At 47.6% G+C, this 27,813-nt stretch overlaps 1 protein-coding gene across 2 annotated transcripts in view; it reads left to right on the top strand.

Annotated features, from left to right (window-relative positions):
• Positions 1 to 26,937, top strand: part of RUFY1 (RUN and FYVE domain containing 1) — a 59,786-nt gene extending 32,849 nt beyond the window's left edge. The window contains exons 9-18 of one of the 2 annotated variants that reach the window (XM_030316159.1): positions 2,038 to 2,139; positions 3,015 to 3,131; positions 4,574 to 4,741; positions 15,626 to 15,723; positions 17,807 to 17,926; positions 18,536 to 18,665; positions 21,160 to 21,254; positions 23,620 to 23,668; positions 25,152 to 25,229; positions 26,357 to 26,937. In XM_030316159.1, coding sequence (XP_030172019.1) covers positions 2,038 to 2,139; positions 3,015 to 3,131; positions 4,574 to 4,741; positions 15,626 to 15,723; positions 17,807 to 17,926; positions 18,536 to 18,665; positions 21,160 to 21,254; positions 23,620 to 23,668; positions 25,152 to 25,229; positions 26,357 to 26,503 — 1,104 coding nt within the window. In that variant the 3' untranslated portion in view covers positions 26,504 to 26,937. The remainder of the gene's footprint in view (positions 1 to 2,037; positions 2,140 to 3,014; positions 3,132 to 4,573; positions 4,742 to 15,625; positions 15,724 to 17,806; positions 17,927 to 18,535; positions 18,666 to 21,159; positions 21,255 to 23,619; positions 23,669 to 25,151; positions 25,230 to 26,356) is intronic. The other variant, XM_030316167.1, reaches the window with a different exon arrangement.
• Positions 26,938 to 27,813: the final 876 nt, after the last annotated feature.

Genomic DNA, 27,813 nt, shown 5'->3' with positions numbered 1-27,813 from the left:
TCTTCCTCTTTCCCCACCTTCCTCTGACATAGTATGCCTCCCTGCTGCCCAGAAGGTGCAGACTCTGTTATGAGGTAAAAGTACCCTTGCCCACCCCTTCTATATTTCGGCCTCTCAGGAGCCTGGAACCAGTCTCCCCACAGTGTGGTCTTTCTCTGCTTTCTCACTAGGAAGAGAGAGAATGAAAAGACAGGAAGAAGGAGGGCTGAGGCCGAGGAAGAAAGCTTGCTGCCCGCTGCCCGGCAGTCTCCTTGGTGGACACATCTTGTCTCCTGTTAGCAGGAGGGGGGTTGCTCAGCCTTTCTGAGGCTTTCCACAGGTAGCGGTCCCTGGCTGCTCGGGCCTCCCCACCAGGTCTCACTGGGGAGGAAGAGGGCTGTGAGAGGTTGCCAGGGCGTGACCCCCACCTCAGTGTGGAGGCAGGTTATGGCCAGAGGAGAGACGCAGAGCATGCCTTTGTACAGAGGGCCCGGTTTAAGGCTCCCTCTGTTTACACTGACTGCTCTCTCCCAAGGGGCCAGCGCTGGAAAGCTTTAAGGAGAGGAGCTCAGATTTGTGTGAGGAGAAGGAGATTCAAAGGCGGCGTTCGTAGATGGGCTTCTCAGGAGCAGCTTCACCACACTTAGAACTGGAGGACCCACATTGCCCTTGGGTGGGTGGGCTTTTGGGCCTTAAGTTTATTAGGGAGGCAGGTCTTTGGGCCTCACTGTCCTCATCTCCAAATCAGATGATAACTCATACCTAACAGTGTTGTAAAAATGAGATTTGTGTTATATAAATGTGCCTCACACAACACTTGGCGTGTGGAGACATTAGTTGATTTTAGAACAAACCGATTGACTCTTCGTTCTCCCAGGCGAGGTGGCATACTTTGAAGGAAGGTCTAATTTTAGCTTTTGAAACTAAACAGCTAGGTTATTTTTTCTTCAAAGGCCAACAACTGTAATGGGAAACATGCTTTATAAAAAGTCCCTCTCCTCAGGGTGTGCTCTCCCTGGCTTCAGAGAGCAGAGTGGGAATTAGCAGATGGCTAACTAGCACCTCTAGAGACTTAAGATTTCTTAGTTCGGCACAGCGGTAACGTTTAGAAACCCCAGTCGTGGGTTCTGAGTCCACGTGGACTTAGATGCAGTTGAGGAAGAGGAGAGAGGCGTTCAGTGCTTTAGCCCCCGCCCCCTCAGTGAGTGATGCCAAGAGCACAGCCCAGTTCACGTCTTCTTTCTCCTTCCCCAGCCTGCCCTTCTCTCTCCAGGCTGTGTTCAGAGGCTGCATAAGGAGAGGTTGGTGGGTATGTTAATGCCTCTACCTGCCTCTGCAGAGAACCTCCTCCCAACAGGCTTTTATACACTTTGCCCCCACCTATGGTAACTCATTCGAGGACAGGAAGATGGCTTTCTAGAGCCCGGCTTCAGCAGATTTTGTTGTGATTCCTTCCCCAGAATGCTTTAAGTCTCCCTCTAGTGATAAAAATAATCCTTGTTTATTGGCTGGAAAAGAGTGAAGGATCAGGAAAAAAAACCCATAATCCCTTTGCTAAGTAACAGCTACTGTTATTATCCGTGTATATGTGCTCTCCAATGTTTCCTAAGCATTTCTAACACAGGTGATTTTTTTCTTTTTAATTAGAGGTGAGAACGTGCCATAGAACCTGCCTTTTGTCCCCTATTGATATTATACCCGAAGTATGTTCTCAAGTCATCAAAAGCCTTTGCAAACATTTTAATAACTACATATTTCTGCCTTATGCTCCCACTGTCTTTCAGTAAGCTTTTGTGATATTGGACACTCAAGTGCCTCTAATAATTTGTGTCCATAAATCCTTGCCCACATTAAATCCTTAACCCCATTAAGTGGTTTGCTCTCATTTTTTTTTAAGCTATGTGAATGTATTCCCTATTCAAAACAAAGAAATTAAATGATAAAATACCAAATACGTGGAAATCCATCATCAATTGTGAAGGTGCCAAATGTTAGTTTTTAATCTGAACGGTAAGATTAATTTCAACGTTAAGGAACATAAAAATCTTTCTTTATCAGCTTTCAGCTGCAACAGACCGGATTTGTTCACTTCAAGAAGAGCAGCAACAATTAAGAGAACAAAATGAGTTAATTCGCGAAAGAAGTGAAAAGAGCGTGGAGGTGAGAAACTGACTTCACAGCTGGGCAGCATGTCTCCCATGCGCAAGTGTCCGTGGCAGAGCTCATGCTCATTGTTTAATAGTGACACAGGCCTCAGGACGTACAGAGATGCCTTGTTTGGTGCCACTGTGCCCTCCCACACCACTTGCAGGCCACCTGGGCCACTTCGGGCTTCCAAGCGCACTGCTTCCTCACCTCTGGGCCTTTGCACTCAAAGGTTCCCATTTACTCTTCAACCTCTGCTCACGTACCGTGTCCTCTGTGATGCCTCCATGGCCCCCATCCATGGCCTTGGGCCTTCCTCCCCTGTTCCCAGAGCTGTTTGTCCCTCCCTCCATTAGAGAACCCATTTTCTGTGTCATAGAATTGCTGGCTTGCAGCTGTCCTACACAATGACCTGAGAACAGAAAGAGACCATATCTGATTCATCTTGAAATTCACCCACTGCTAAAGAACATGCTGGATAAATAAAAATCCATGCTGAATGATGGAATGAATGGGGGCCTTTCCCACTAAGAACAACGGCTCTGTTTTAAAGAAAATTAAATATGTATTGTTTTCCGAACCTAACTTTTCAAAAGTCTGTTGGCTTGCTGTCATCCTTCAGGTTCAAAGATATTTTGAAGTATCTTTTAGCATTTTTCTGCAGTGCTTAAAATATAGAAGTTATCCTACATCTTTGAAAATTGTGGCATATTCTCTTAATGTTTTTATTTTAAGTAGGCTCCATGCCCAATGTGGGGCTTGAATTCCTGACCCTGAGATTAAGAGTTGACTGAGCCAGCCAGGTGCCCCTATGGTATATTGTAAAATACTTTGTAGTTAGCTCACTTCCATAAGCAAACCATGCCTCTTGGTGTTCTTGTTTGACATAGATAACAAAACAAGATACAAAAGTTGAGCTGGACACTTACAAGCAAACTCGGCAAGGTCTGGATGAAATGTATAGTGATGTGTGGAAGCAGCTAAAAGAGGAGAAGAAAGTCCGTTTGGTGAGTGCAAGACTGTCTTTTTTTTTTTTTTTTTTTTTTAAGTAGGATTCATGCCCAGTGCAGAGCCCAACATGGGGCTTGAACTCACGACCCTGAGATCAAGACCTGAGCTGAGACGCTTAACTAAGCTAGCCAGGTACCCATAGGCTAAGTGTCTTTAGAAGGAATTCCCCAATAGCCCTTCATGTTATTTGTTGTCACTTTTCACACATGTGCTTAAATCTGCTTTTAAAAACAAATGAGTTTTTTATGCAAAGTTTCTAAAGTCTGAAGAAATATATTCATGAAGAATCAAAAATCATCCCTTTAAAAAAAATTTTTAATATTTTTAAAATATTTATTTATTTTTGAGAGAAAGACAGAGTGTGAGTAGGGGAGGGGCAGAGAGAGAGGGAGACACAGAATCCGAAGCAGGCTCCAGGCTCTGAGCTGTCTGCCCAGAGCCTGACGTAGGGCTCGAATTCAGGAACCGTGAGATCATGACCTGAGCCGAAGTCAGTTGCTTAACCAACTGAGCCACCCAGGCGCCCTCCAAAAAATGTTTTTTTAAGGGCTTACTTAGTTTACACCTAAGTTTTGTATTTTTTCCAGTTTTATAAACCTTTTTCAAGGATTACCATGAGACCAGATTCGAGGTTGCTTTGCCAATACAGTTCCCTCAATCAGCCTCTGGTCTATTTATTATATTCTACCTAATCTCTGTGCCAGTGACCAGTGTTTTGGGTTTGTTTTTAATGTTTATTTATTTGAGAGAGAGCGATCACAAGTGGAGGAGGGGCAGAGAGAGGGAGAGAATCCCAAGCAGACTCCATACTGCCAGTGCAGAGCCCGATGCCGGGCTTGATCCCAGAACCGTGAATTTTAAAGTATGCTCCACACCCAGCATGGGGCTTGAACTCATGACCCTGAGATCAAGAGTCACACACTCTACCAACTGAACCAACCCAAATGCCCCAACCAGTGTTTTTTAGTAGACACAACTCTTGGACCTGCTTTGTGTCTTTACGCAGATGTGGAAACGTGTCTCCTGAGTTACCCAGGACAGCACTAGTTCAAAATGGTTGCACCTTTATTGCCATAAAGGAGCAAACCATACGAAAATCCAAAAACTCTCACATTGCAACATCAGATTGCTTGGCAGACATTCTTTCAGACTGTGCGTTCTGATCTTGGGGTTTAAAGAATGTGGTTGCCAGGATCAAGGCTCACATTGCCACCTACCAACTTTCTGTTGACTGGATCCAGAGCCAGTTTTCCTTACAAAATGAGCAAAAGGGCTAAACTTAATGTAGTTATGCTCTAGACAGAATTTCCTAAATCTCCCTAACCTACTCCGACTTCCGGGTTATATTTTTGCCACTGCCCAAGATACACCCTCAGGTAAATACATCCCTGTGTCTACTGTAATAACACCTTCTTAACTCATATTCCTAATTGATAAGGAACTAGAAAAAGAACTGGAGCTGCAGATTGGAATGAAGACGGAGATGGAGATCGCAATGAAGCTGCTCGAAAAGGACACCCACGAGAAGCAGGACACCCTAGTCGCCCTCCGCCAGCAGCTGGAGGAAGTCAAAGCCATCAATTTACAGATGTTTCACAAAGTTCAGGTGGGAGCTGACTCTTTGTCCCTAGCACAGCCTTGCGACCTCACACCGTTCTTGCCGCAGAAGAGAGGACGGACACCTCCGTGAGGCCCCGTCCATAGGCCCTGTTACGCATTTCTGCACTTATTTTATTTGGGTCTCCCAGCAGTCCCTGAGAAAAGTTGATAACATGGGGGAAAGTGTAAATTACAGGGCAGACCCGAGTGGCTGCATCTTGTGCGCTGGGTGGCACAGCTAGTAAGTAGAACTGAAAACTGAACCCTGTCTTGGCCCGTTCTTCCCTTCACTGTCTCCCTAGTGTCTTTCGTCTTCTTCAATGACTGTCTGCCCCAGGAAATGGAGAAGTGGATTAAGGAACGATAGAAGTTAGTGTCGTCTTTTCAAGCTGGGCCATGAAGTTAATCTTGCTGAGTCTCCAGCTGCGCGGCTGGCTGCATGCCTCTCCTGTCACTTCAGAGCGGTTCAGGGGAGGTAGCCCAGAGAGAAGCAATTGTGCCAGAGTTTGAAAGCTAGCATCTAAAAATCGCAAAGCTTCCTTGCTCAGAGGCTACAGCAGCACCCAGGACCATTCTGTGTCCTTCTTTTCTTTTTTTTGAAGTTCTGTTTCCTGGGTTTTTTTTTTTTAATTTTTTTTTTTAATGTTTATATTTTCATTTTTGAGAGAGACAGAGCATGAGCAGGGGAGAGGCAAAGAGAGAGAGGGAGACACAGAATCCGAAGCAGGCTCCAGGCTCTGAGCTGTCAGCACAGAGCCCAGTGCAGGGCTTGAACTCACAAACTGTGAGATCATGACCTGAGCCAAAGTCGGACGTTCAACCAACTGAGCCACCCAAGTGCCCCTGTTTCCTGTTTTAATGCCTGAACTGTCCCACTTCCTCTTCTTTAGATGTGCTCTCAATCTGTGTCAAAGATGGTGTGAACAGACACACATGTTATCTTGTCCTGCCATTTTTTTTTTAAACATAGTCTCATTTATTTATTTATCTATGTATTTATTTTATTTTAATTTTTTAGAGAGAGCGTATGCAATCGGCAGAGGGAGAGAGAGAATCTTTTTTTTCCTCATGTTTATTTTTGAGAGAGAGTGAGCGCACAAGTGGGCGAGGGGCGGAGAGAGAGGGAGACCCAGAATCTGACAGGCTCCAGGTTCCGAGCTGTCAGTACAAAGCCTGACGAGGGGCTCAAACTCATGAACCGTGGGATTTCACCTGAGCCGAAATCAAGAGTTGGATGCTCAACCTACAGAGCCACCCAGGCACCCCCAGCCTTTTTAAAAACTATTACATAACCAGCATTATAATAATAGCTGCAGTGGAAATTAAAGCACAGGGAGAAAAAGAGGAAAATCGTTGCGCTCTCCTGACACATTCTTTATTTTAATTTGTGTTTTCTTCTGGTCTGGGTCAGTCTGTAACCTTAATATTCATGCTCGTCAGAGGAAACCATACTTCCATAATAATTTAGCAGGCCCTAACCTAAAGCAGCTTCAAACTATGGCAGTTTGTATTTCTGTTGCATAATGGTTTCGAGGAGATCATTTCAGACCAGCAGTTTTGCCCCCCGCAGTCGCTTGGGGACCCAGGCTAATGGCAGCTCCAGCTGTCCAGGCCACTGGAAGGGAGTGGAAGGGAGAGAAAAGCAAAAGTCCAGAACCAGGATCTCCTCCCAAACAGTGAGAGAGAAGTTTCACACATCATTCCATTCAATAACACAGCCAAGGGCCAGACGTGGCTGCGAGGGGAGCCTGGGGCTGGCGTGTCCCAGCTGTGAGCCAGATGAAGGGGAGAATAGGAGTCACTAGGGTCACTAGGTGTCACTACCACCATCTGCCCCACTGAGCTTCCAGAAGTCCTGTCCAGTCCCAGAATCCTCCCAGTCCGCAGCCCCTGGGTGACAAGCAGCACTCTCCATGGAGCCCTCGAGGCCTGTGTTTGAACCAGAAGATCAGCTGTCTTCCTCACATTAACCCATCCCGCCCAGCATAAAATAGTGGAGCCAAAACAGGATTGCAAAAGGAAACAAGAGACCCACAGGGCAGACCCTGGCCTGCCGTGGCCATCATTTGCACCTCTGGGCAGGAGCTGGGAAGGCTGCCCAGGGTGCTGGGGGCTCCATTTGTTAGCATGTCCACCTACCCTTCCTCAGTCGTCAACAGAACTTGTCAGCCAACCTCCATGGTCCCTGACAAGTCCGCCATCTCTATAGCCCATTTGAAGTGGGCTCTTGGTGTATGTGAGCCTTCCTGGTGGCTGCACGGCTTAAAAGCCACATTCCCACTGGTCTCGGTTTGCTGGCCTGGAGATTGTATGAAGGGTCAAACAGTCACAGATACTCTTCAGGCCTGACTCGTGGTTTTTGTGACAGTACAGTTCCCTCAGTCACCATGTCTGGTCTGGTTATTTCCCTTCAATCCGTGTATTGATGACCACAGTTTATTGTTTCATTTATTTTTATTTCTTATTTTTTTATATTTTTTTTTATTTTGAAAGAGAGAGTACAGGTGCGCATGCATGTGAGCAGGGGCGGGCAGACAGAGAAGGGGAGAGAGAGTCCTAAGCAGGCTGCACATTCAGTGGGGAGCCCAGCGCGGGGCTTGAACTCAACGACCATGAGATACTGACCTTAGCCGAAATCAAGAGCCAGATGCTCAACTGACTGAGCTAACCCTGCGCCCCTATGGTTTCATTTATTGAACACAGTTCTTCTGCCTGCCTCATTTCTGTGCTCTATCAGTCTTTCCCCACTCCCCTCCTTCAGCGGCCGGTCGTCTGAAACTGCAGACAGAGATGTGCAGGAAAGCCCATACTGTTGTTTTGATTACTACAGCTTTGTAGTATAGCTTAAAATCTAGGATTCTGTACCTCTAGTTTTGTTCTTTGTCAAGATCACTTCGGTTATTTGGGGTCCTTTGTGGTTCCATACAAATTTTAGGATTGTTTGTTCTAGTTCTATGAAAAATACTATTGGTGGGAAGGGAAACAAAAATAATATAAAAACAGGGAGGGGGACAAAACATAGAGACTCATAAATATGGAGAACAAACAGGGTTACTGAAAGGGTTGTGGGGGGGGGGGATTGGGATGGGCTAAATGGGTAAGGGGCACTAAGAAATCTACTCCTGAAATCATTGTTGCACTATATGCTAATTTGGATGTAAATTTTAAAAAATTAAAAAATTTTTAAAAAAGAGAAGTAAAGGAAAAAAATACTGTTGGTATATTGATAGGAACTGCATTGAATCAATAGATTGCTTTGGGTAGTATGGATATTTTAACAACATTAATTCTTCCAATCTGTGAGCATGGTCTATTTGTGCCATCTTCAGTTTCTTTCATCCATGTTTTACAGTCTTCAGAGTATCGGCTTTTCACCTCCTTGGTGAAGTTTATTCCTAGGTATTTTGTTATTTTTTCTGTAATTATAAATGGGATTGTTTTTTTAAAATGTTTTTTTCTTTTTTTTTTTTTGAGAGGCAGAGAGCGAGCAGGGGAGGGGCAGAGAGAGGGAGACACAGAATTCGAAGTAGGCTCCAGGCTCTAAGCTGTCAGCACAGAGCCCGATGCGGGGCTTGAACCCACGAGCTGGGAGATTGTGACCTGAGTCGAAGTCGGATGCTTAACCAACTGAGGCACCCAGTTGCCCCATAAATGGGATTGTTTTCTTAATTTTTCTTTCGGCTACTTTATTAGTATATAGAAATGGAACAGAAATGTATATTAACTTTGTATCTGTAACTTTACTGAATTCATTTATCTGTTCTATGTTTTTAGTCTTTTGGGTTTTCTTTATGTAGTATCATGTAGTTGCAAATAGTGACAGATTTACTTCTTTCTTACCAACTTGGATGCCTTTTTTTTTTTTTTTTAATGTTTATTCAGTTTTGAAAGCGCACAAGCAGGGGAGGGGCAGAGAGAAAGGGAGACACAGAATCCGAAGCAGGCTCCAGGCTCTGAGCTGTCAGCACAGAGCCCATTGCGGGGCTCGAACTCATGGACGTTGAGATCATGACTTGAGCCAAAGTAGGCCACTTAACCGACTGAGCCACCCAGGCGCCCTGCCTTTTTTTTTTAATGTTTATTTATTTTTTAGAGAGAGAGACAGGGCATGAGTGGGGAAGGGCAGAGAGAGAGTGGGAGACAGAATCCCTAGCAGGCTCCAGGCTCCAAGCTGTCAGCACAGAGCCTGACAAGGGGCTCAAACTCAAAATTTGCAAGATCATAACCTGAACCGAAGTCAGACACTCAACCGACTGAGCCACCCAGGCGCCCTCCCAACTTGGTTGCCTTTTATTTCTTTCAGTTGTCTGATTGCCTTGGCTAGGACTTGGAGTGCTATGTTAAGTAAAAGTGGTGAGAGTGGACATCCTGTCTTGTTCCTGACCTTAGGGGAAAAGCTTTCAGTGTTTCATCATTGCATCTGATGTTAGCTGTGGGTTTCTCATTATATGGCCTTTATTATGTTGAAGTGTGTTCCCTCTAAACGTACTTTGTTGAACGGATGTTGTATTTTATCAGATGCTTTTTCTGCATCTATTAAGATGACCATATGGTTTTTATCCTTCATTTTGTTGTGATGTATCACGTTGATTGATCTGCAGATACTGAACCAGCTATGTATCCTAGAATAAATCCTACTTGATCATGTGAATGATCCTTTTAACATATTGTTGGATTCAGTTTGCCAGTATTTTGCTGAGAATTTTTGCATCTGTGTTTATCAGGGATGTTAGCCTGTAGTTTTCTTTCTTGGTAGGACCTGTGTTCTGGTTTTGATATCAAAGTACTGCTCACCTCACAGAATGAATTTGGAAGTTTTCTTTGCTCTTCTGTTTTTTGGAATAGTTTGAGAAGATGGAGTATTAACTCTTCTTTAAATGTTTTTATTTTTTATTTTATTTTATTTTATTTTATTTTATTTTATTTTATTTTATTTTAACGTTTATTTATTTTTGAGACAGGGAGAGACAGAGCATGAACAGGGGAGGGTCAGAGAGAGAGGGAGACACAGAATCCAAAACAGGCTCCAGGCTCTGAGCTGTCAGCACAGAGCCCAATGCGGGGCTCAAACTCACGGACCGCGAGATCATGACCTGAGCCGAAGTCGGACGCTTAACCGACTGAGCTACCCAGGCGCCCCTCTTAAAATGTTTTTTAAAGTTTATTTATTTTGAGAGAGAGTAAGAATGAAAGGGGGAGGGGCATAAAGAGACAGGGACAGAGGATCCCAAGTGGGCTCCATGCCAACAGCAGAGAGTTCTGTGTGGGGCTCGAATTCACAAACTGTGAGATCATGACCTGAGCTGAAGTCAGACGCTTAACCTACTGAGCCACCCAGGTGCCCTTTAATTCTTTTTTAAGTAAATGTTTGGTAGAATTCACCTGTGAAGCCATCCAGTCCTAGACTTGTGTTTGTTGGGAGTTCTTTTTATTACAAATTCAATTTCATTACTAGAACTTGGTCTGTTCAGATTTTTTTTTATTATGTTTATTTATTTTGAGAGAAAAAGAGTGCGAGTGGGGCAGGGGCAGAGTGAGAGGGAGACACAGAATCCGAAGCAGGCTCCAGGCTCTGAGCTGTCAGCACAGAGCCCATCGCGGGGCTCAAACCCATGAGTGTGAGATCATGACCTGAGTCGAAGTCAAGACAGTCAACCAGTTGGGCCATCCAGGCACCCCTAGATTTTTTTTTTTTAAGTTTATTTATTTTGAGAGGTGGGGTGGGGCAGAGAAACAGGGAAAGAGAGAATTCCTAGCAGGCTCTGCACTATCAGCTCAGAGCCTAACGTGGGACTCAAACTCACAAACCATGAGAACATGAGCTGAAATCAAGAGTCGGATACTTGAGGGGCGCCTGGGGTGCCTGGGTGACTCAATCGTTGAGCATCTGACTTTGGCTCAGGTCATGAAATCACAGTTCATGAGTTCAAGCCCCACATCGGGCTCTGTGCTGACAGCTCAGAGCCTGGAGCCTGCTTCAGATTCTGTGTCTCCCTCTCTGTCTCTGCCTCTCCCCAGCTCGCTCGCTCTCTCTCTCTCTCTCTCTCTCTCTCAAAAATAAATTAAAAAAAAAAAAGTCAGGGGGCGCCTGGGTGGCTCAGTCAGTTAAGCAACCGACTTCAGCTCAGGTCATGATCTCACAATTCATGGATTTGAGCCCTGCATCAGGCTGTGTGCTGACAGTTCAGAGCCTGGAGCCTGCTTCCGATTCTGTGTCTCCCTCTCTCTGTACCTCCCCTGCTCATGCTCTGTCTCTCTCTGACTCTCAAAAAATAAATAAATGTTAATTTAAAAAAAAATTTTTTTTTTTTTAAGTCAGATACTTAATTAACTGAGACACCCAGGTGCCCCGGTCTATTCAGATTTTTATTTCTTCCTAATTCAGTCTTGGAAGATCGTTAAGTTTCTAGGAATTTATCCATTTATTTTAGGTTGTCCAATGTGTTGGCATATAATTTTTCATAGTTGTATCTTACAGTCCTGTGGTGTCAGCTGTTACTTTTTCTCTTTCATTTCTGTATGTATGTATGTATGTATTTATAAATTTATTTATTTTGAGAGAGAGAGCGCAAGCAGGGGAAGGGCAGAGAGAGAAAAGGAGAGAATTCCAACTGGGGTCTTTCTGTCAATGCAGAGCCCCATGTGGGCTCAAACTCATGAACTGCAAGATCATGACCTGAGCCGAAGTCAGACGCTTAACTGACTGAGCCACCCAGATGCCCCTGAATTTATTTATTTGAGCCCTCTTTTTCTTGATGAGTCTGGCTGAAAGTTTATCAATTTTATCTTTTCAAAGAACCAGCTCTTGGTTTCATCTGGTCTTTGCTATTGTTTTTTTAGTCTCTATTTCACTTATAGCCATTCTTATTTTTATGATTTCCTTCCTTGTACTAACTTTGGGTTTTGCTCTTCTTTTTTTAGTTGCTTTATGTGTGAGGTTAGATTGTTTCTTTGAGATTTTTCTTGTTTCTTGAGGTAGGCCTGTATCCCTATAAATTTCCTTCTTAGGACTGCTTCTGTTGCCTCCCAAAGATTTTGGACCACTGTGTTTCCATTTTCATTTGTCTCCAGGTGCTTTTTTTTTTTAATGTCTCCTTTGATTTCTTTGTTGACCAATTTGTTGTTTGGTAGCATGTTGTTTAGCCTCCCCAGGTTTTTTTGGTGTATTTTTTGTATGTTTGTGCTTTTTCCAGTTTTTCTTCTATAATTGATTTTAAGTTTCATACTATTGTGGTCAGAAAAGCAGGTTAATATGATTTCAATCTTCTTAAATTTATTGAGACTCCTTGTGTGGCCTAACATGATCAATCCTGGAGAATGTCCCATGTGCACTTGAAAAGAATGTGTATTTTGCTATCTTGGAATAGAATGTTCTGTATATATCTGTTAAGTCCATCAGCTCTAATGTGTCATTCAAAACCACTGTTTCCTTACTGATTTTCTGCCTGGATGATCTATCCATTGATGTAAGTAGTCCCCTACTATTGTATTATTGTCAGTTTCTTTTTTAATGTTTGTTGTTAGCTGCTTTATGTATTTAGGTGCTTCCATGTTGGGTGCATAGATATTTATGATTTTTATATTCTTTTGCTGGACATATATCCTCAAGCTGGATTCAGCTTGTTAGATCTCTTTATCATCATGTAATTCTATTTTAGTCTCACATGGGTACTGCTACCCCAGCTTTTTTTTTTTTTTTTTTTTTTTTTTTTTTTTTTTTTTTTTTTTGCTTCCATTTGTAAATTTTTTTTTTTTTCCAACGTTTATTTATTTTTGGGACAGAGAGAGACAGAGCATGAACGGGGGAGGGGCAGAGAGAGAGGGAGACACAGAATGGGAAACAGGCTCCAGGCTCTGAGCCATCAGCCCAGAGCCTGACGCGGGGCTCGAACTCACGGACCGCGAGATCGTGACCTGGCTGAAGTCGGACGCTTAACCGACTGCGCCACCCAGGCGCCCCTTTTTTTTTTTTTTTAATTTTTTTTTTTTTTTAACGTTTATTTATTTTTGGGACAGAGAGAGACAGAGCATGAACGGGGGAGGGGCAGAGAGAGAGGGAGACACAGAATTTTTTTGCTTCCATTTGTGTGCGATATGTTTTTCTATCACTTCACTTTCGGTCTGTATATGTTTTTAGATCTGAAGTGAGTCTCTTATAGGCAGCATATAGACAGGTCTTGGTTTTTTTATCCATTCATCTCACCCTACCTATGTCTTCTGACTGGAGCAGATAGACCATTTAAATTTAAAGTCATTACTTGGGGCGCCTGGATGGTTCTGTCCATTGAGCGTCCGACTCTTGATTTCAGCTCATGTCATGATCTTAGGGTCATGGGATCAAGGCTCACAGTGGAGCCTGCTTAAGAGTCTCTCTCTCCCCACCTCTGCCCCTTTCTTGGGCTCGCTCTCTCCTCAAAAATAAATAAGTAAATATGCATATGTTCTCTCATAAATAAATAATCACTGACAGGTGTGTACTTATTGCCATTTTGTTGTTTTTTGGTTGTTTCTGTAGTTATTCTCTATTCCTTCTCTTGCTCTCTTCACTTGCAGTTGATGGCTTCCTATAGTGTTGTGCTTATATTCCTTTCTCTTTGTTTTTTGTGTGTCTATTATAGGTTTTTGATTGGTGGTTACCATAAGGTTCATATATAACATTTTTTTTAAAGTTTATTCATTTTGAGAGAGAGAGAAGCGTGCGCAAGTGAGTGGGAGCGGGAGAGGGGCAGAGAGAGGGAGAGAGAGAATCCCAACCAGACTCCACGCTGTCAGGAAGCCAGAAGCCTGAGGCTGGATATTAGCACAGTTGCTTTCTTCTAAGGGCTGTGAGAAGGACTGTAAGCATCCCTGTCCCCTAGCTGCTGGTGGTTGCTGGTGATCATTGGCAATAATCTTTTCAAAGAACCACCTTTTTTTCTAATATTCTTTATTGTCTGTTGTTCCATGTTTCATTGATTTCCACCCTTCCTTTTATTATATTCTTTTTTTAAGGTTTTCTTTTTTTTTATAAGTTTGTTAAGCTTATTATACATTATTATAAGTTTATTATAAGTTTATTTTGAAACAGGGGCACCTGGGTGGCTCAGTCGGTTAAGCGTACAACTTTGGCCCACGTCATGATCTGTGAGTTCGAGCCCCACATCGGGCTCTGTACTAACAGCTCAGAGCCTGAAGCCTGCTTCAGATTCTGTGTCTCTCTCTTTCTCTGCTCCTCCCCCACTCATGCTCTGTCTCTCTCAAACATAAACATTAAAAAAAGAAGAAAGAAAGAAAGAACGGGCCTGAGCAGGGGAGGGGGCAGAGAGACACAGAATCCCAAGCAGGCTCTGCGCTGGGGGCTCAATCTCACAACCATGAGATCATGCCCTGAGCCAAAATCAAGAGTCAGATGCTTAACTGACTGAGTCACCCAGGTACCCCTTTATTATATTCTTTCTGATTTCTTTGCGTTTGCTCGGTAATTTATTTTCATCTTCTGAAATGCACGCTTAGCTCATCTGTTTTATCTTTTTTTTTATTTCATAAAAAAATTTATTTGGGGGCAGCTGGCTGGCTCAGTCAGTAGAGCATGTGACTTTTGATCTCAAGGTTGTGAGTTCAAGCCCCATGCTGGGGGTAGTTTGCTTTAAAAAATAAAAATAAATAAAAAAGATGTTATTTGAAGTTAAAAATGACCTACACAACTACTGCTTTAGCTGTGGCCCTCAAATTTTGACAAAAGTATATCACCTAAGAAGCACATTTATTCACAGCTCAGCCTCTCTGAAACCTACATGCATCTTACAGTCAATGGCACATGTTCTAAGTAGCTGTTTTTTCTTGCTTAGTGGTGTGTAAAATTAGGATACGTCTTCCACTCAGTGCATCTTCAATACCATACAATATTGCATAGTGTTTTCACTGGCTTTTACCTCTAAATATTTCTTTTTTTTTTTTTTAAGTTTATTTATTTTTGAAAGAGAAAGCACAAGTAGGGGAGGGGCAGAGAGAGAGGGAGAGAGAGAATCCCCAGCAGGCTCCAGGCTGTCAACCCAGAGCCTGATGCAGGGCTCAAACTTACGAACTATGAGATAATGACCTGGGCCAAAATCAGGAGTCGGACAATTAACCAACTGAGCCACCCAGGCGCCCCTACCTCTCAGTATTTCTTAATTAGTCCTCTGGTTTACATTTTTAGCTCAACAGCTTTTTAGTGATATGCTATGTAGTTTAGTTTCTAAGATATGAGGCATTTTTAGCCATTCTTTTGTTGTTAATGTCTAACTGTATTATATTAAGGTCCAAGAATACAGTCTATATTATATTAGGAACTTATTAGGACTTCCTTCTGTCATCAGCCTTTCCGTATCCTTTTATTTTAAAAGTGTCTGTTATAGACACACAGGGACACAGTGCTTTTTGCCTGCCCCCCCCCCCCCGCCTGGGCCCCGTGGTACATGCCTGGATTCAGAAGTCACACAGTTGTGGGTGTAAATCTGCTGTATCGCACATCTGTGCCAGCCTCCCTCTGTGCTTAGGGAACTGGGGCTGACCAGCCGGCCACAAGAACCTGCAAGGGCCTGATGAACTCGTAGGTGTGCTTGGTATGTAGGAACAGCTCTGCAACACTGTCAGATCTCACTCTGAAGTTCTTTTTTAAAAAGGAGCATGGACCTTTCATAGAGGGAAACAAAAAGCTTATTACTTCCTTTTTGGCCTTTCTTTGTGTGGATAAAGCTGGGAGCCTCAGTCCAGTTTGTCTTCCAGTGCTATGGGAAAGACCAGCAATTAGTGAAATGCTCCTAGAAATGTTGTGAAAGTACAGATTGAATCATCAAACCCTCTCTTAACCCTGAGCGGGCACAGCAGTGAGAGAGAGGCAGAGTGTGACCCCTCTTCCTTGCCTTTGCAGAATGCAGAGAGCTGTTTACAGCAGAAGAATGAAGCCATCACATCTTTTGAAGAAAAAACCAACCAGGTTATGTCCAGCATGAAACAGATGGAAGAAAGGTAATCACTCCCTGTGGCAGATACTCCCTAGAAGGTGCTGGACATTCCCCAGGCCCAGGAACTTACTCAGAGTCTCTCTCAAAAGGTCAGACAACTTGGGATGAAAGTCCTTTGGGATTGCTTAGTCTTGCTGAGCAAGGGGGCTGGATTCCCATCCTTGCCTAAGTGTGTATTCCCTTAATCAATCTCTGGGTGACTGTATCACATTGTCTTCTCAGGAGTCAGACCCATACAGTGAGCTCCTTGTCACCGACACACTTAAACATCAGTCTGTAATGGGTCAGAATAGAGCCTGAAAGCAGACCCCAACGAATATGGCAACTGATTTTCTTACAGAGGTGCAAAGGCAGTTCAAGGGAGAAAGGAAAATCTTTTCAATAAATGATACTGGGACAATCGGACATGCATAAGCAAAAAAAATGGACCTTGGTTGTATACTTCCTATCTTCTACAAAAATTAGCTGGAAATGGATCATAAGTCTAAATGGAAAACTTAAAACTTACAACCTCTGGAAGAAAACCTAGGAGAAAATCTTTGTGATCTTGGATTAGGCAAAGAGATCTTAGACATGACATAAAAGCATGGGATCCAGCGCCCCTGGGTGGCTCAGTCAGTTGAGTGTCCAACTCTTGATTTCGGCTCAGGTCATAATTTCACAGTTCATGAGTTCGAGTCCCATGCCAGGCCCTGCGCTGGCACTGCAGAGCCTGCTTGGGATTCTCTCTCTCAGCCTGCTCTCTCTTGCTCTCTCTCTCTGTCAAAATAAATAAATAAAAACTTAAAAAAAGTAATACTTTTGAAAAGCATGGTGTCCATGGGAGGAAAAACTTGATAAGTTGGACTTTATCAAAAGGTAAAACCTTTGTGCTATGAAAGACATGGTTAAGAGAATAAAAAGACCAGCTAGAGATTGACAGAAAACTTGCAAATCACTTAACTGACAAAGTTATATATTCTGTCTCCAGAATATATAAAGAACTCTCAAAACTCAACAGACAACCCAGTTGAAAAATGGACAAAAGACTTGAACGGACACTTCGCCAAAGAGGACATAGGGATGGCAAATAAGCACACAAAAAGATGTTCAGTGTCAGTAGCCATCAAGGAGGTACATGTTTTGTTATGTTTTGTTTTAAATATTCATTTTTGAAAGAGTGCAAGCAGGGGAGGGGCAGAGAGAGGGGGGGGACAAAGGTGGGCTTTTGTGCTAACAGCAGTGAGCCCTCTGGGGGTTCGAACTCACAAACCGCAAGATGAGGACCTGAGCCAAGGCAGACACTCAACCAGCTGAGCCACCCAGGCACCCCCAGGGAAGTACATGTTAAAATCACAGTGAGATGCTACTACACACCTGTTAGAACAGCTAAATATCTTTTTAATGACAATACCGAGTGCTGACGGGGCTACAGAGCAACTAGAACTCTCCTACATGACCGGTGGGGATGCCAAATGGTACAGCCACATTGGAAAACAGTGTCTTAAAATAAAGCTAACCTTACTCTTCCATCTGACCCAACAATCCCATTCCTGGGTATCAGCCCAAGAGAAATGGAAACTAATGTCCTCACAAAAGCCCATACACAAATGTTTGTAGCAGGTCTATTCATTATTGTCAAAACTAGAAGTGAGTTAGAGGTGTTTCATCGAATGAAGTAAGAACAAACTGGTACCCTGTACAGTGAAATAGTACTCAGGCAGAGGAAGGAATGAGCCACTGATCCACAAACTTGATTTCAGCGATACTAAGCTGAGAGAAAGAAGCCAGGCTTAAAACGTTATTTATATAAAGTATGATTCCACTTATAGGACACTCTGGAAAAGAAAAAGTCAATGGTATCAGAGCTGATCAGGGGTCAGGGGTGGGAAGGGAGCCTTCAGGTGACAGAACTGCTCTGTCTCTTGATCACCATGGTGGTTCCATGGGTCTATCCGTGTGCTAAAAACTCTGGGAATTGGGCACACGCATGAGTCAATCTTACTGTGTGCATATTTACAACGAAAGCCACGAGAACAGGAAAACACGATACCTTCGGTGGCGAGGGTGGCTCCTTTCCTTATGCAGATGTGCTTCCTTCGGTGCAGGTTACGGCAGTCTGAAAGGGCCAGGCAGGGGGCCGAGGAGCGGAGCCACCGGCTGCAGCAGGAGCTGGGCGGCCGGACGTGTGCTTTGCAGCAGCAGCTCTCACAGTTGCATGAGCAGTGGTAGGCGGGCGGCCCGGTGGGGGGCGGGGGGGGGGCGGGCCGTGGCCTCTTCGAAGTTTAACCCTCATCTCCTGCGAGGCTGGAATGAGGGTTTGAGCGTGCGTGTAAAGCCCAGTGTTGAGTGACAGATGTCTGTGTTTCACAAATGAGAGAGCTGGTTCGGGGGTTCAGGAACGTCCCAGGGCCACTTGGCTGGTGAGCAGCAGGGGGTGGGGGGGTCCAGTAGCTTTCTCCTGCCCCCACCCCCAGTGTCCTCCAGTGGGAGCTGGCTCTGGGTTGGAAAAAGCAGAACTCGTGTTGCAACCCCCCACGCCCCAGGTCTTGCCTCAGTAGGGGATCCCACAGGTGCAGCCCTAAGTGTCCCCAGGCCCTTTTGCTTTCTTTCGGCTCACATGCAGTCAAGTGTGCACCTGCCCTTCTTCCCCTTGAGGGGTCCCGGTGTCCCCTGTGGAGGGGCAGGCAGCCCTGCTCCAGTGACGGGTTTAGATACGCATGTGACAATGCCAATTCCAATTCCCCGTTCCCTGTGTGGTGAATTGGGTTGGCGATTGTGCAGTTTCCGTGCAAATCTCCCACTGAGACTAACTCCAGTTCACTTTGGGAAAACAGCTCAAGTCTAGAGAAAGAGCTGAAATCAGAAAAAGAGCAAAGACAGGCTCTTCAACGAGAATTACAGCAGGAGAAAGACACTTCCTCTCTGCTCCGAGCAGAGCTACAGCAAGTGGAAGGATTAAAAAAGGTAAGGCAGGGGTGCCTGGGTGGCTCGGTTGAGTGTTGGACTCTTGATCTCAACTCAGGTCACGATCTCGCAGTTCATGAGTTGGAGCCCCACATCATGCTGTGTGCTGACAGCATGGAGCCTGCTTGGGATTCTCTCTTTCCCTTTCTCTGCCCCTCCCCTGCTCACTCACTCACTCTCTAAGTAAATAAATAAACAAACAAACTAACTAAAAAAAAAGAAAAGTAAGGCAGCCATCCTTGGGAGAAAAAGAGCTACCAGTGTCTCGGGAAACTGCAACCACAGAGCCAGAGCTGGTGCCCATGGAGCTGCTCCTCTGGGCAGCCGGTGCACACACCAGACACTCAGGGATGAGTGCTGTGAACAGAACATTCCCTGCTGTGGGCAGGGGTGGTCTGGGAAGAGTGACGGGCAGATCTGAATGACAGCAAGGGACAGCGATGCACAGGTCCAAGCTAAGAACCTCTCAGGCAGACAGCAGGAAGTGTGAGGGTCTGTCATGGTCAAGGAGCAGAAAGAAGGGCCATGAGGCTGAGGTGTGGCGAGCGGAAGAAGGAAGCACTGGAGCTGAGGCCTCAGGTGGGCAGACCGATCTCGGGCCCCCAGAGCTGCACGAAGGGATTTGGATCTTATCTTGAGCACGGTAAGAAGCTGTTGGGGGCATGGAGGGGGTGGGGGAGGTACATGGCCCACTTCATTTTAAGACCGTCACCAGCTACTGTGTGAGAATGGGTGGCGGGCTTGCAAGAGAGGAAACAGTAAGCATGAACATCTTCCACCAAGTGCCACACCTCCACCCCAGAAGGGCTCGGCCTAGGGTCAGGTATCCTGGTTCCCCAGAACTTTCTGGGTCTGGGCCACCCCTGGGAAGCCAACCGAACCAGTCTCTGCCTGGAGTCACCTCGGTCCTCTGGTGAAGGTGAGGCCTGGATCCTATGGAAAGCTTCAGGGAGAGAGATGTTGGGGTGCCAGAATGGCATCTCTGTCTGGTTGCAGAACTAGATCTCCCAGGGAACCCAGGCAGTCTACAAGTCTTCCCCGATGATAAAATTGCCAGGCATCTCCCGCAAAGGCTGGAGGTCCCCACAATGCTGGTGGGAGCAGCTGCAGCCTGCTAGGGGGTGTCCCTGGCTACTGCAGCCTCTCCTGGTGGGACTGGCATGCCTTCCGCACCACACCTGCCCTGGCGGAGGGTCCTTGAGGCTGGGGCAGCTCCCAGACCCGGATCTCGTTGTGCTGAACGTGGTAATGGGTCCTGCTGCACAATCTGAATGAGCCAACAAAGGCACTTTGGTTTCTGTTGAAAAGTGTCTAGAGCCCCTTGCTGGGGAGCCCACTAGGCCAGGGGTGGGGAGGACCCCTGGGGAGGGGAGAAGTTCCTCATGAGCCTCTCAGGCTTGGAAAAGGGAGGAGAAGAAATGGAGGGCAGAAGAGGACTCCCAGAAAGTTCTGCATCGTGCCTCCTTTATTCCACTCCCAACTACTTTGGTGTAAGATTTGAATCGCTTGCCCTCCCCACCTCCCACCCGCACTTACATACACACACAAGAAACAAAATGTATCTGACATCAGCAGGGTGCCCTGTGCCGTGTGCCTGTGACAGCAGGCTCTGGGGTGGCTGGGAGGGAAGTGCCCACCACTTAGGCCTAAGCCCTGAACCGCACTGTCCTGGGTCTTCTGTCCTGGCCCTCGCCAGCCTGTGTCAAGGTGCCCTGTTCTCAGGTTGCGATGGTTGTCACTGTGTGAGCTGCTCTCCCCACATGCACGAGAATGAGATCCCAATCTGGGCCTTCATCAGCCTTGTTCACTCACTCACGACCAGCCCTTTCCAAAAAACACCATCCAGACAAGCCTTCCCTGGGCAAGTGACCTACAGTTCTATAGAAGTTTCACCTGTGTATTTTTGGAGGTAATTCTCTGTTTAAACAGTCCTTTAATAGCAACTCAGATGGGCAGAGCCTTGTTTGCCCTGGGAGGAGGACTGTTTGAATGGAGCTGTTTCCTGCTCCATGTCACTGTCCCCACCGCAGGGCCACCCCTGTAGCATTCACCTTGCAGTTGCCCATTCTGGAGAAACAGGCTGGTGAGAAGTAACCCACGAAGTAACTCCGTCTGGAGTGCGGTTCATACAACAAAACTGCTTTTTGCGCTTGAAAAGCATTCTGCCCTTCTTGTTGCTGTGATCGCTAAGCCTTTTTTTTTTTTAATTTTTTAATAATTTTTGAGAGACAGAGCATGAGCATGAGCAAGGGTGGGGACAGAGAGAGGGGGAGTCACAGCTTCCAAAGCAGGCTCCAGGCTCCGAGCTGTCAGCATGGAGCCCGATGCAGGGCTCGAACTCACGAACCACGAGATCATGACCTGAGCCGAAGTTGGACGCCCAACCGACTGAGCCACCCAGGTGCCCCTGTGATCGCTAAACCTTTTTAAAAAAAAAGAAAGAAAGAAAGAAAAAGACTGTCAGCGTATCAGGCATCTGGTCGGTTCGTTTTAGGAGCTGCGGGAGCTCCAGGATGAGAAGGCGGAGTTGCAGAAGGTTTGCGAGGAGCAGGAACAGGCCCTCCAGGAAATGGGGCTGCACCTCAGCCAGTAAGACCCCAGTCCCCCTCACCTGCCCCCTGCGCCGCCCCCTGGAGTCACACCAGCCTGCCCACCGGGCCCTGAACCAAATTGTGTTGTCGTGGAAGGGAGGGCTGGGAAGGAGGCCTGCCAGGTGGAGGTCAGGCCTCAAGGACGCAATGCTGGTTTAACGCGTTAAGAAACCCCAGATGGGTGAACCAGATGGGTGGGGGGCGGGCTGCTTGCTGGGCCTGCAGTCAGACCAGAGTGGATACTGTGGTTTGAGGGTTCCAGCCTGCCCTAGCCAAAGTGCGGTCACCTCTAGCCTTTCTGGATACTCACACCCACCAGTCTTTTCTGTCTGCCCTGCTGGCTGCTGCTGCAGGAGTGCCGATGTTGGTGCTTCTGTCTGTCCTGTAACTGGACAGCTCTCCTTCCCGATGTCCCAGTCCTGCCAGGTTGCTCTGGACAGTCTGATAGGTCACAGCCGATACTAGAATATGTCCACCTGTGCAATTATTGTTGTTGTTTTTTTAATATTTCTTGAAAGAGATAGGGCATGAGCAGGGGAGGGGCAGAGAGAGACACAGAATTCGAAGCAGGCTCCAGGCTCCAACCCACAAACCGTGAGACCTGAGCCAAAGTCGGACACTTAACTGACTGAGCCACCCAGGTGCCCCTATTACTGAATTTTCAAAGCCATGGGGGAGCTTTTTCTCCTTCTGAGTCAGGACTCTTGGTTTCAGAGGGACAGAAATCCAACTCAAACTGTCTGAAGCAGAAAAAGCCATCAGAACTGTCTCTCCTTCCTACCTCTGCCGTCCTGTCTGTTGCTTCCACCACGAGGGGCTCTGGCCCACATCAGGGCAGAATGGCTCCCACAGGGACTCCAGGTTGACTTGCCACCCCCACCAGAGTCCTGTTCTGGTGCCTGCCATAAGCATGGTGACCAGAGAGAGAAGGGCTGTCATGGCCAGCACAGCCTGGGCTCAGGCTCCATGCTGAATAAAACCCTGACCAGAAAAGGTCCAGAGAGGAGGGTGACCAGGAGAAGAAACTAGAAACACTGAAGTAGTATGCACACCGAACAGGACATCCCTCAGTTGGGCTGCGTGGGGGTTGCTGTGTCAGGACACGTGACACAGGCAGGAGTTCCCCAGGGAACCTTTGTGCTTCTTCCCTCCTTCCCTCCCTCCTTCTTCATGTCACCAGGTGACACCAGAGAAGACTCCCTTCAGATCCCTCCACCAGCCAGACACAGCTGCCTGGTTTCTTTATGTCACCAAAGTCTGGGTCCTTCCCAAGCTTATTTCCCAGGGAAGTGCTTGCACGATCAGGCTGCCCTCTCCACCTGGTGTCCCCAGGTCTCTCCACCCAGGCAGCTGCTGGTGCTGTCAGTCTGCAGGCCTGTTCCTAAGCTGGTCAGGGCAGGAGGGAACGTCTTTTTCTAAGGGACCTGATGCTCAGTTTCCTAATCCTCCCCCAGAAGACTAGCTCGGGTCTCAGAGCCCGGCCACTTTGACACTTGGATTAGGTTAATCCAATGACAGTTTAGGCTAATCTCAGCTTTCAAGGGCTCAGACCATCCCCCCTGCCCCACCCGCCCACAATTACAACTTCTTACAGTTTCATTTTATCTGGTTTAATCCTGCCAGTTTAGACCATGTTCAGTCGGTCGTTTATGTGGACAACTAACGAATTATTCTTACCCTAACAAGAATGGAGCAAGGACAAAAGACCATGTCCTCTGAGCAGGACTGTTGTAAAAGGAGCAGGCAGCAGGAAAAGGGCCCAGAGAGCCCTGCAGATTCTGGTTCCTGAGGGGAGCACACACAGCCCCACTCCAGCACATGCCGTATGCAGGAATGGTTGCCCAGAGAAGCCAGGAAACTGGACTTCTAGGACATTATCTTTTTATTTTTTAAGTTTATTTATTTTGAGAGAGAAAGAGACACCCCAAGTGGGGGAGGGGCAGACGGAGAGAGAGAGTCTGCACTGCAGCGCAGAGCCCGATGCAGGGCACGAACTCACAAAGCTGTGAGATGGTGACCCAAGCCAAAACCAAGAGTCAGATGCTTAACTGAGCCCCCCAGGCACCCGTATCCTCAATCTTTAAATGGCTGCAACTATTTCCAAGTCTTCTGAAAGCTTACAGGATCAACAGTCTGTTCTTGGGCCATGTTCAGTCCACAGGCTCAACCTCGGAGCATGGCAGACGTGAGCCAACCTCAAGAGGTGGCTCTGGGATGATGAAAAGGTAGAAAGAGTGTTCCAGAATGACTCACGTTATGGGACAGCTCTCTCAATAAGCCCTGTCTCCCTCCCGAAGCCAGACAGTCGCTGTTGAGAGCCTCTCACTGCTCCTAAATGATTTTTGCCTTTTTTTTTCTTCAAGGTCAAAGCTGAAGATGGAAGACATCAAAGAAGTAAATAAGGCACTGAAGGTACTGGATTGTTGATGTTATTAGCATAAGAATCTCTGCCCAAGAGCAGCTGTTGGTCAGCTAGTGCGAACGCCCCATGTGCTCTTGGGTTTTGCCACAAGTCAGGTGAGCGTGTGCAGCTGAGGCTTCAGTGGCGGTTAGCACTTGTTCACAGAGCAGAAAGTGCCGCTCAGAGCCAGGTGACCTGGTGAGAGGTGGTGCTGCTGAGCGGCGGGCCCAGAACCCTGGTCTGGATCCGGGCTCCTCAGCTGTCAGCCGTAGTTCCACCCCAGGCCTGCCACACAGGTGCCCAAATGGAGGAAGCACAAAGTGGCAGAGAGATCCAGGGATTGTTGAATAGGGAGCGTGAGACCTCTCCCTGCAAGTGAGGGGCCGGAGGCCACCCTATTTCTGGGGACCATTCAAGCCCTGAGCTGGGCCGTGTTTCTGGACCACCTTGGGGAGGGCAGGATGATGCACCCACCTACGGAGAGCTGGAACGTGGGGACCAGGTGACTAGGTACGGGCACCAGGCTGGCCCACTAGGGTCGGGACAGGGACAGTTCAGAGAAGGGACCGCCCACCTGGGACAGGAGTTTGTGGCCTCTGCTGGATGGAGACCCTAGTGCACACAGGGCAGAGGCAAACTGTCACGGCAGCTTACGGCAGCCCTGACTTAACATCATGCACCTTCCCCGCCCTTGCAGGTAGGCAGCGCCTTAGGGGAGATCGCTGTGAGCTGCTTTTCTGAAAAACTGCTGGAATGTCCAACAGTGACAGCAGCACTCGAGGAAGGAGCTGTTGGGCGTGGTCACGCTACAGCTCTTAGGGTCACTCTGTCACCAAGAAAGTGACATCCACCAGAGGCTAAGGAGCCAGAAAAGTTTCTCAGGTCTTTGGCCCCTTTGAAAGCTCAGTCCCTGAAGCTGAACAAATCATACCTCCTGGTTGTCCTTTAGAAAGAGCTTTCAGAGTGGCGGCTGCCTCTGTAGAATGGAGACTCCTGCCTCCCCGCCTCGCTCTGAGGGTCGGGGGCTCAGCATGTGGAGAAGGGCCTCCCATCCCATGGCACGTTGCCTTCTGTCTCAGCAGGGACTGCCATCACAGACCTGGTCTGGCTGACCAGTCTGGCCCCTCTCCCTCCTGCCAGTTCAGCAGGGGGACACTGGAGAATGTCTCAGCCAGGATCCGGTTGCAGGCATCAGATCCTGACTCTTGTTACCTCAGCCGAAGGGCATTTATTGAAAGGGGGTTGGGGAAGGCTCAGGTTCCCGGGAAGCTGGGGGATCTGGCTGCAGGCCGGGAAGCCAGGGCCAGAGGGCAGACGGTCTGCAGCACGTGAACTGTGGTCAGGGCAGGGAGGCCCTAGGAGGCCCTATCTAGCGTAAAGTGGCTGTCCCTCAAAAGGTGCTATTAGAGAAGCGGTAGGCCACTGACATTGGGCAAAGGTCCATCAGGAGCCAGGCTGTAAACTGGGATTCTGTGGTGGTCTTTCCTCCCCCAGGGCCATACTTGGCTGAAAGACGATGAAGCAACGCACTGTAAGCAGTGTGAAAAGGAGTTCTCCATTTCCCGAAGAAAGGTACGTGGGGTGGCCCTCCATTGGCTCACACAGGTGGGGCTCCCCTCCCACCCCCAGTCCCACAGGGGCCACCGCACTGTGATCATACTTGCTGGTCTGCTGGCCCACGGAGATGGTTTCCCAGCTCATGCCCAGAGCTAGTCTAGGTGAGCAGATCATTGAAAATTCATTTTAAGCAACAGGACCAACATCTGGCAAAGTGAGGCAAAAACAATCTCTAGAGAACCGGTGAGCAGCGAGTCTCCAGACAGGCCCCCAAGTGGCACCAAAAGCTCACTGGCATCTGGGCAGGGCCAGTGCCCTGGTAAGTCTGCCTCTGCCAGTGTACAGCCTGCCCTCAGGCTCCAGGAACAGAAGGTCCTATACCTTTGGTCCAGGGTTGACAGGGCTTTGAGTGACCAGTTGGGCATGATAGGGGCAGGATATAGATGCCAAGCAAAACTGGAAACCTCTACAGCCCACAGTACCCCATCCACTACTACACAGGTGCGCATGCTCACCGGTCCCGGCTAATGGCCTCTCTGTGGAAAAGTACAACTCCCAAACCTTAGTGCCTTGCAGTAGGTCCAGAGGTAGAAACAGCCTTCCCGAGGCTACCGTTGAAATCCTGCTTTTCCACAAGGCCTGCTGGACACTAGGGCCTCTCCATCCCCACCTGTGAGCGGCCTGGCAGAGGTTCATTGTCTAGCATGATGGGGTTGGGCTGTTGGCAGAAATGACAGATTTCTACATGGATCCTGGTCTTGGCGTTCTGCCCAAGGCTTAGGCAGTTCTTCACAAAGTAAGACACCCATCAGGAGGGGCTGGCTGGCTAAAGAAACCTGGGGTCCCACCACAGGGTACAGGGATTGCAGGGACTGAACCAGGGCCCCCAACTCCAGTAAACACATTCTGAAGGAAAAGAGCCTGATTCATACAAGCGCATGCCCCTCCACCACCACTCTGCAGACCTTAGAGGCACAGAGGCACAGGATTGTAGAAACAAAGGTCTGCAAGGACCCCTTCCAAACTGACACATCTGCAAGTCTGCCTTAGGTTTTAAAATCCCTCCTCCAAAGGCTGTAAGAACAAAGTGGGTGTATGGATGGGGGAGCACAGCACACCATGATGGTCTCTCTGTCCTGCAGCACCACTGCCGTAACTGCGGCCACATCTTCTGCAACACGTGTTCCAGCAACGAGCTAGCACTGCCCTCCTACCCCAAGCCCGTGCGTGTGTGCGACAGCTGCCACACGCTGCTCCTGCAGCGCTGCTCCTCATCCACTGGCTCCTAAGCACACAGGGTGTCGGCGAGGCAGCCTCAGAACAGTGCCAAACTCTGTGGGTCTTGGGGGATGCCCAGGGGCTTGGGGAAGCAGGAAGGAACGCGATCCTGGCCGGCTGTGCACACAGCATGGCGGAATGGAAGGTACACGCCTCTCCTTTCCGAACTGTATGGAATTAACCTATCTGCTAACCTGTCTGGATGCTTCCTTCTCACTTGGCTACATCACTGGCTTTGGCTCCAGTGTAACTTCATGATTTTGCTACTGTCATTTTTCACTTTTCAAAAAAATTGTCTGGTTTTATGGCAGCCGTACTAGTATAATGAGCAACCAGTTCCGCCCCCCCGCACCGTGCCTTCCCTGCTTCAGAAGCCAGAGATTTGCCACATCACACCCTTGTTAATATGTGTCTTTGGACCTGCAATAAAATCATTTATTTTTCACTCCGGTGCAGAAAGCATAGGCACTCGTGTCCGTGTCACAGAGGTCAGGGTCAGCCTCTGGAGAGGCCTCAGGGCAGCCCCCATGTCAGGACTAAAGGCCCTCAAGGAGGGCAGCTGCCTTTGAGGTGAGCCTGCTGGGTTCTGGTACAGGCTGTGCCCTGTCCAGTGAGCTGAGGACGACATAGGCCACTAAGTCCACCAACAAGCACAGAGGAAGTGACCTCACGCCCATCACCAAAGCTCAGAAGTTGTTCCTTTATGCAAGTGGATTGCAGGAGATACCTGTGGGAGGCACCTACCAGATAGTCATTCACGAACTTCAAAAGTAGGGCTAGAACAGGTGCAGTCAGCTGTGAAATTGGGCTCAGCACATGCTCACCCCACCCCCTGCCCCCAGCCAGGGGTCTGAAATGAAACAAGTGCTGTAATGCTGTCCAGACCTGTCCATCCATCCATCTGCAGAGCCTCTGCCTTCTCCAGCCCTCAGTGGACTCCCTGTGCTGGCTGCTCAGTCCCCACTTTCCCCATAAGTCCCCTGGCCTACTTAGCTGTCCAGCCCCTGCTCGAGGCCCTGGCTCTCCCTCTTCTTCCTGGGCTCTTACCCTGCAGAAAGTTCCCCACAGGCTGGCTCAGATTCCGTATGTGCTGCTCCCTTAAACACATCTGTGGGGTTGGGAAGTTGGGGGGGGGCGGGGGGGGGGGGAAGAGATCTGGGCAGCTCTGCAAGGTTGGGTCGATACACACGCCCAGCTCCAGAGCAACATTCCTTCGGAGCTGCAGGTTCTCACATCCTATCAGGAAGTACGATCGCAGCAAAAGCAGCTGCCAAGAGGGACGCTTCATCTGAGCAGCTTTTTAGTAAAATCTCCAGCACTC

The sequence above is a fragment of the Lynx canadensis genome, chromosome A1, assembly GCF_007474595.2.
Source record: "Lynx canadensis isolate LIC74 chromosome A1, mLynCan4.pri.v2, whole genome shotgun sequence".
In the NCBI taxonomy this organism is placed as follows: Eukaryota; Metazoa; Chordata; class Mammalia; order Carnivora; family Felidae; genus Lynx; species Lynx canadensis.
The sequence above is the reverse complement of the archived record's forward strand: the minus strand, read 5'-3'. Positions and strand labels throughout refer to the sequence as shown.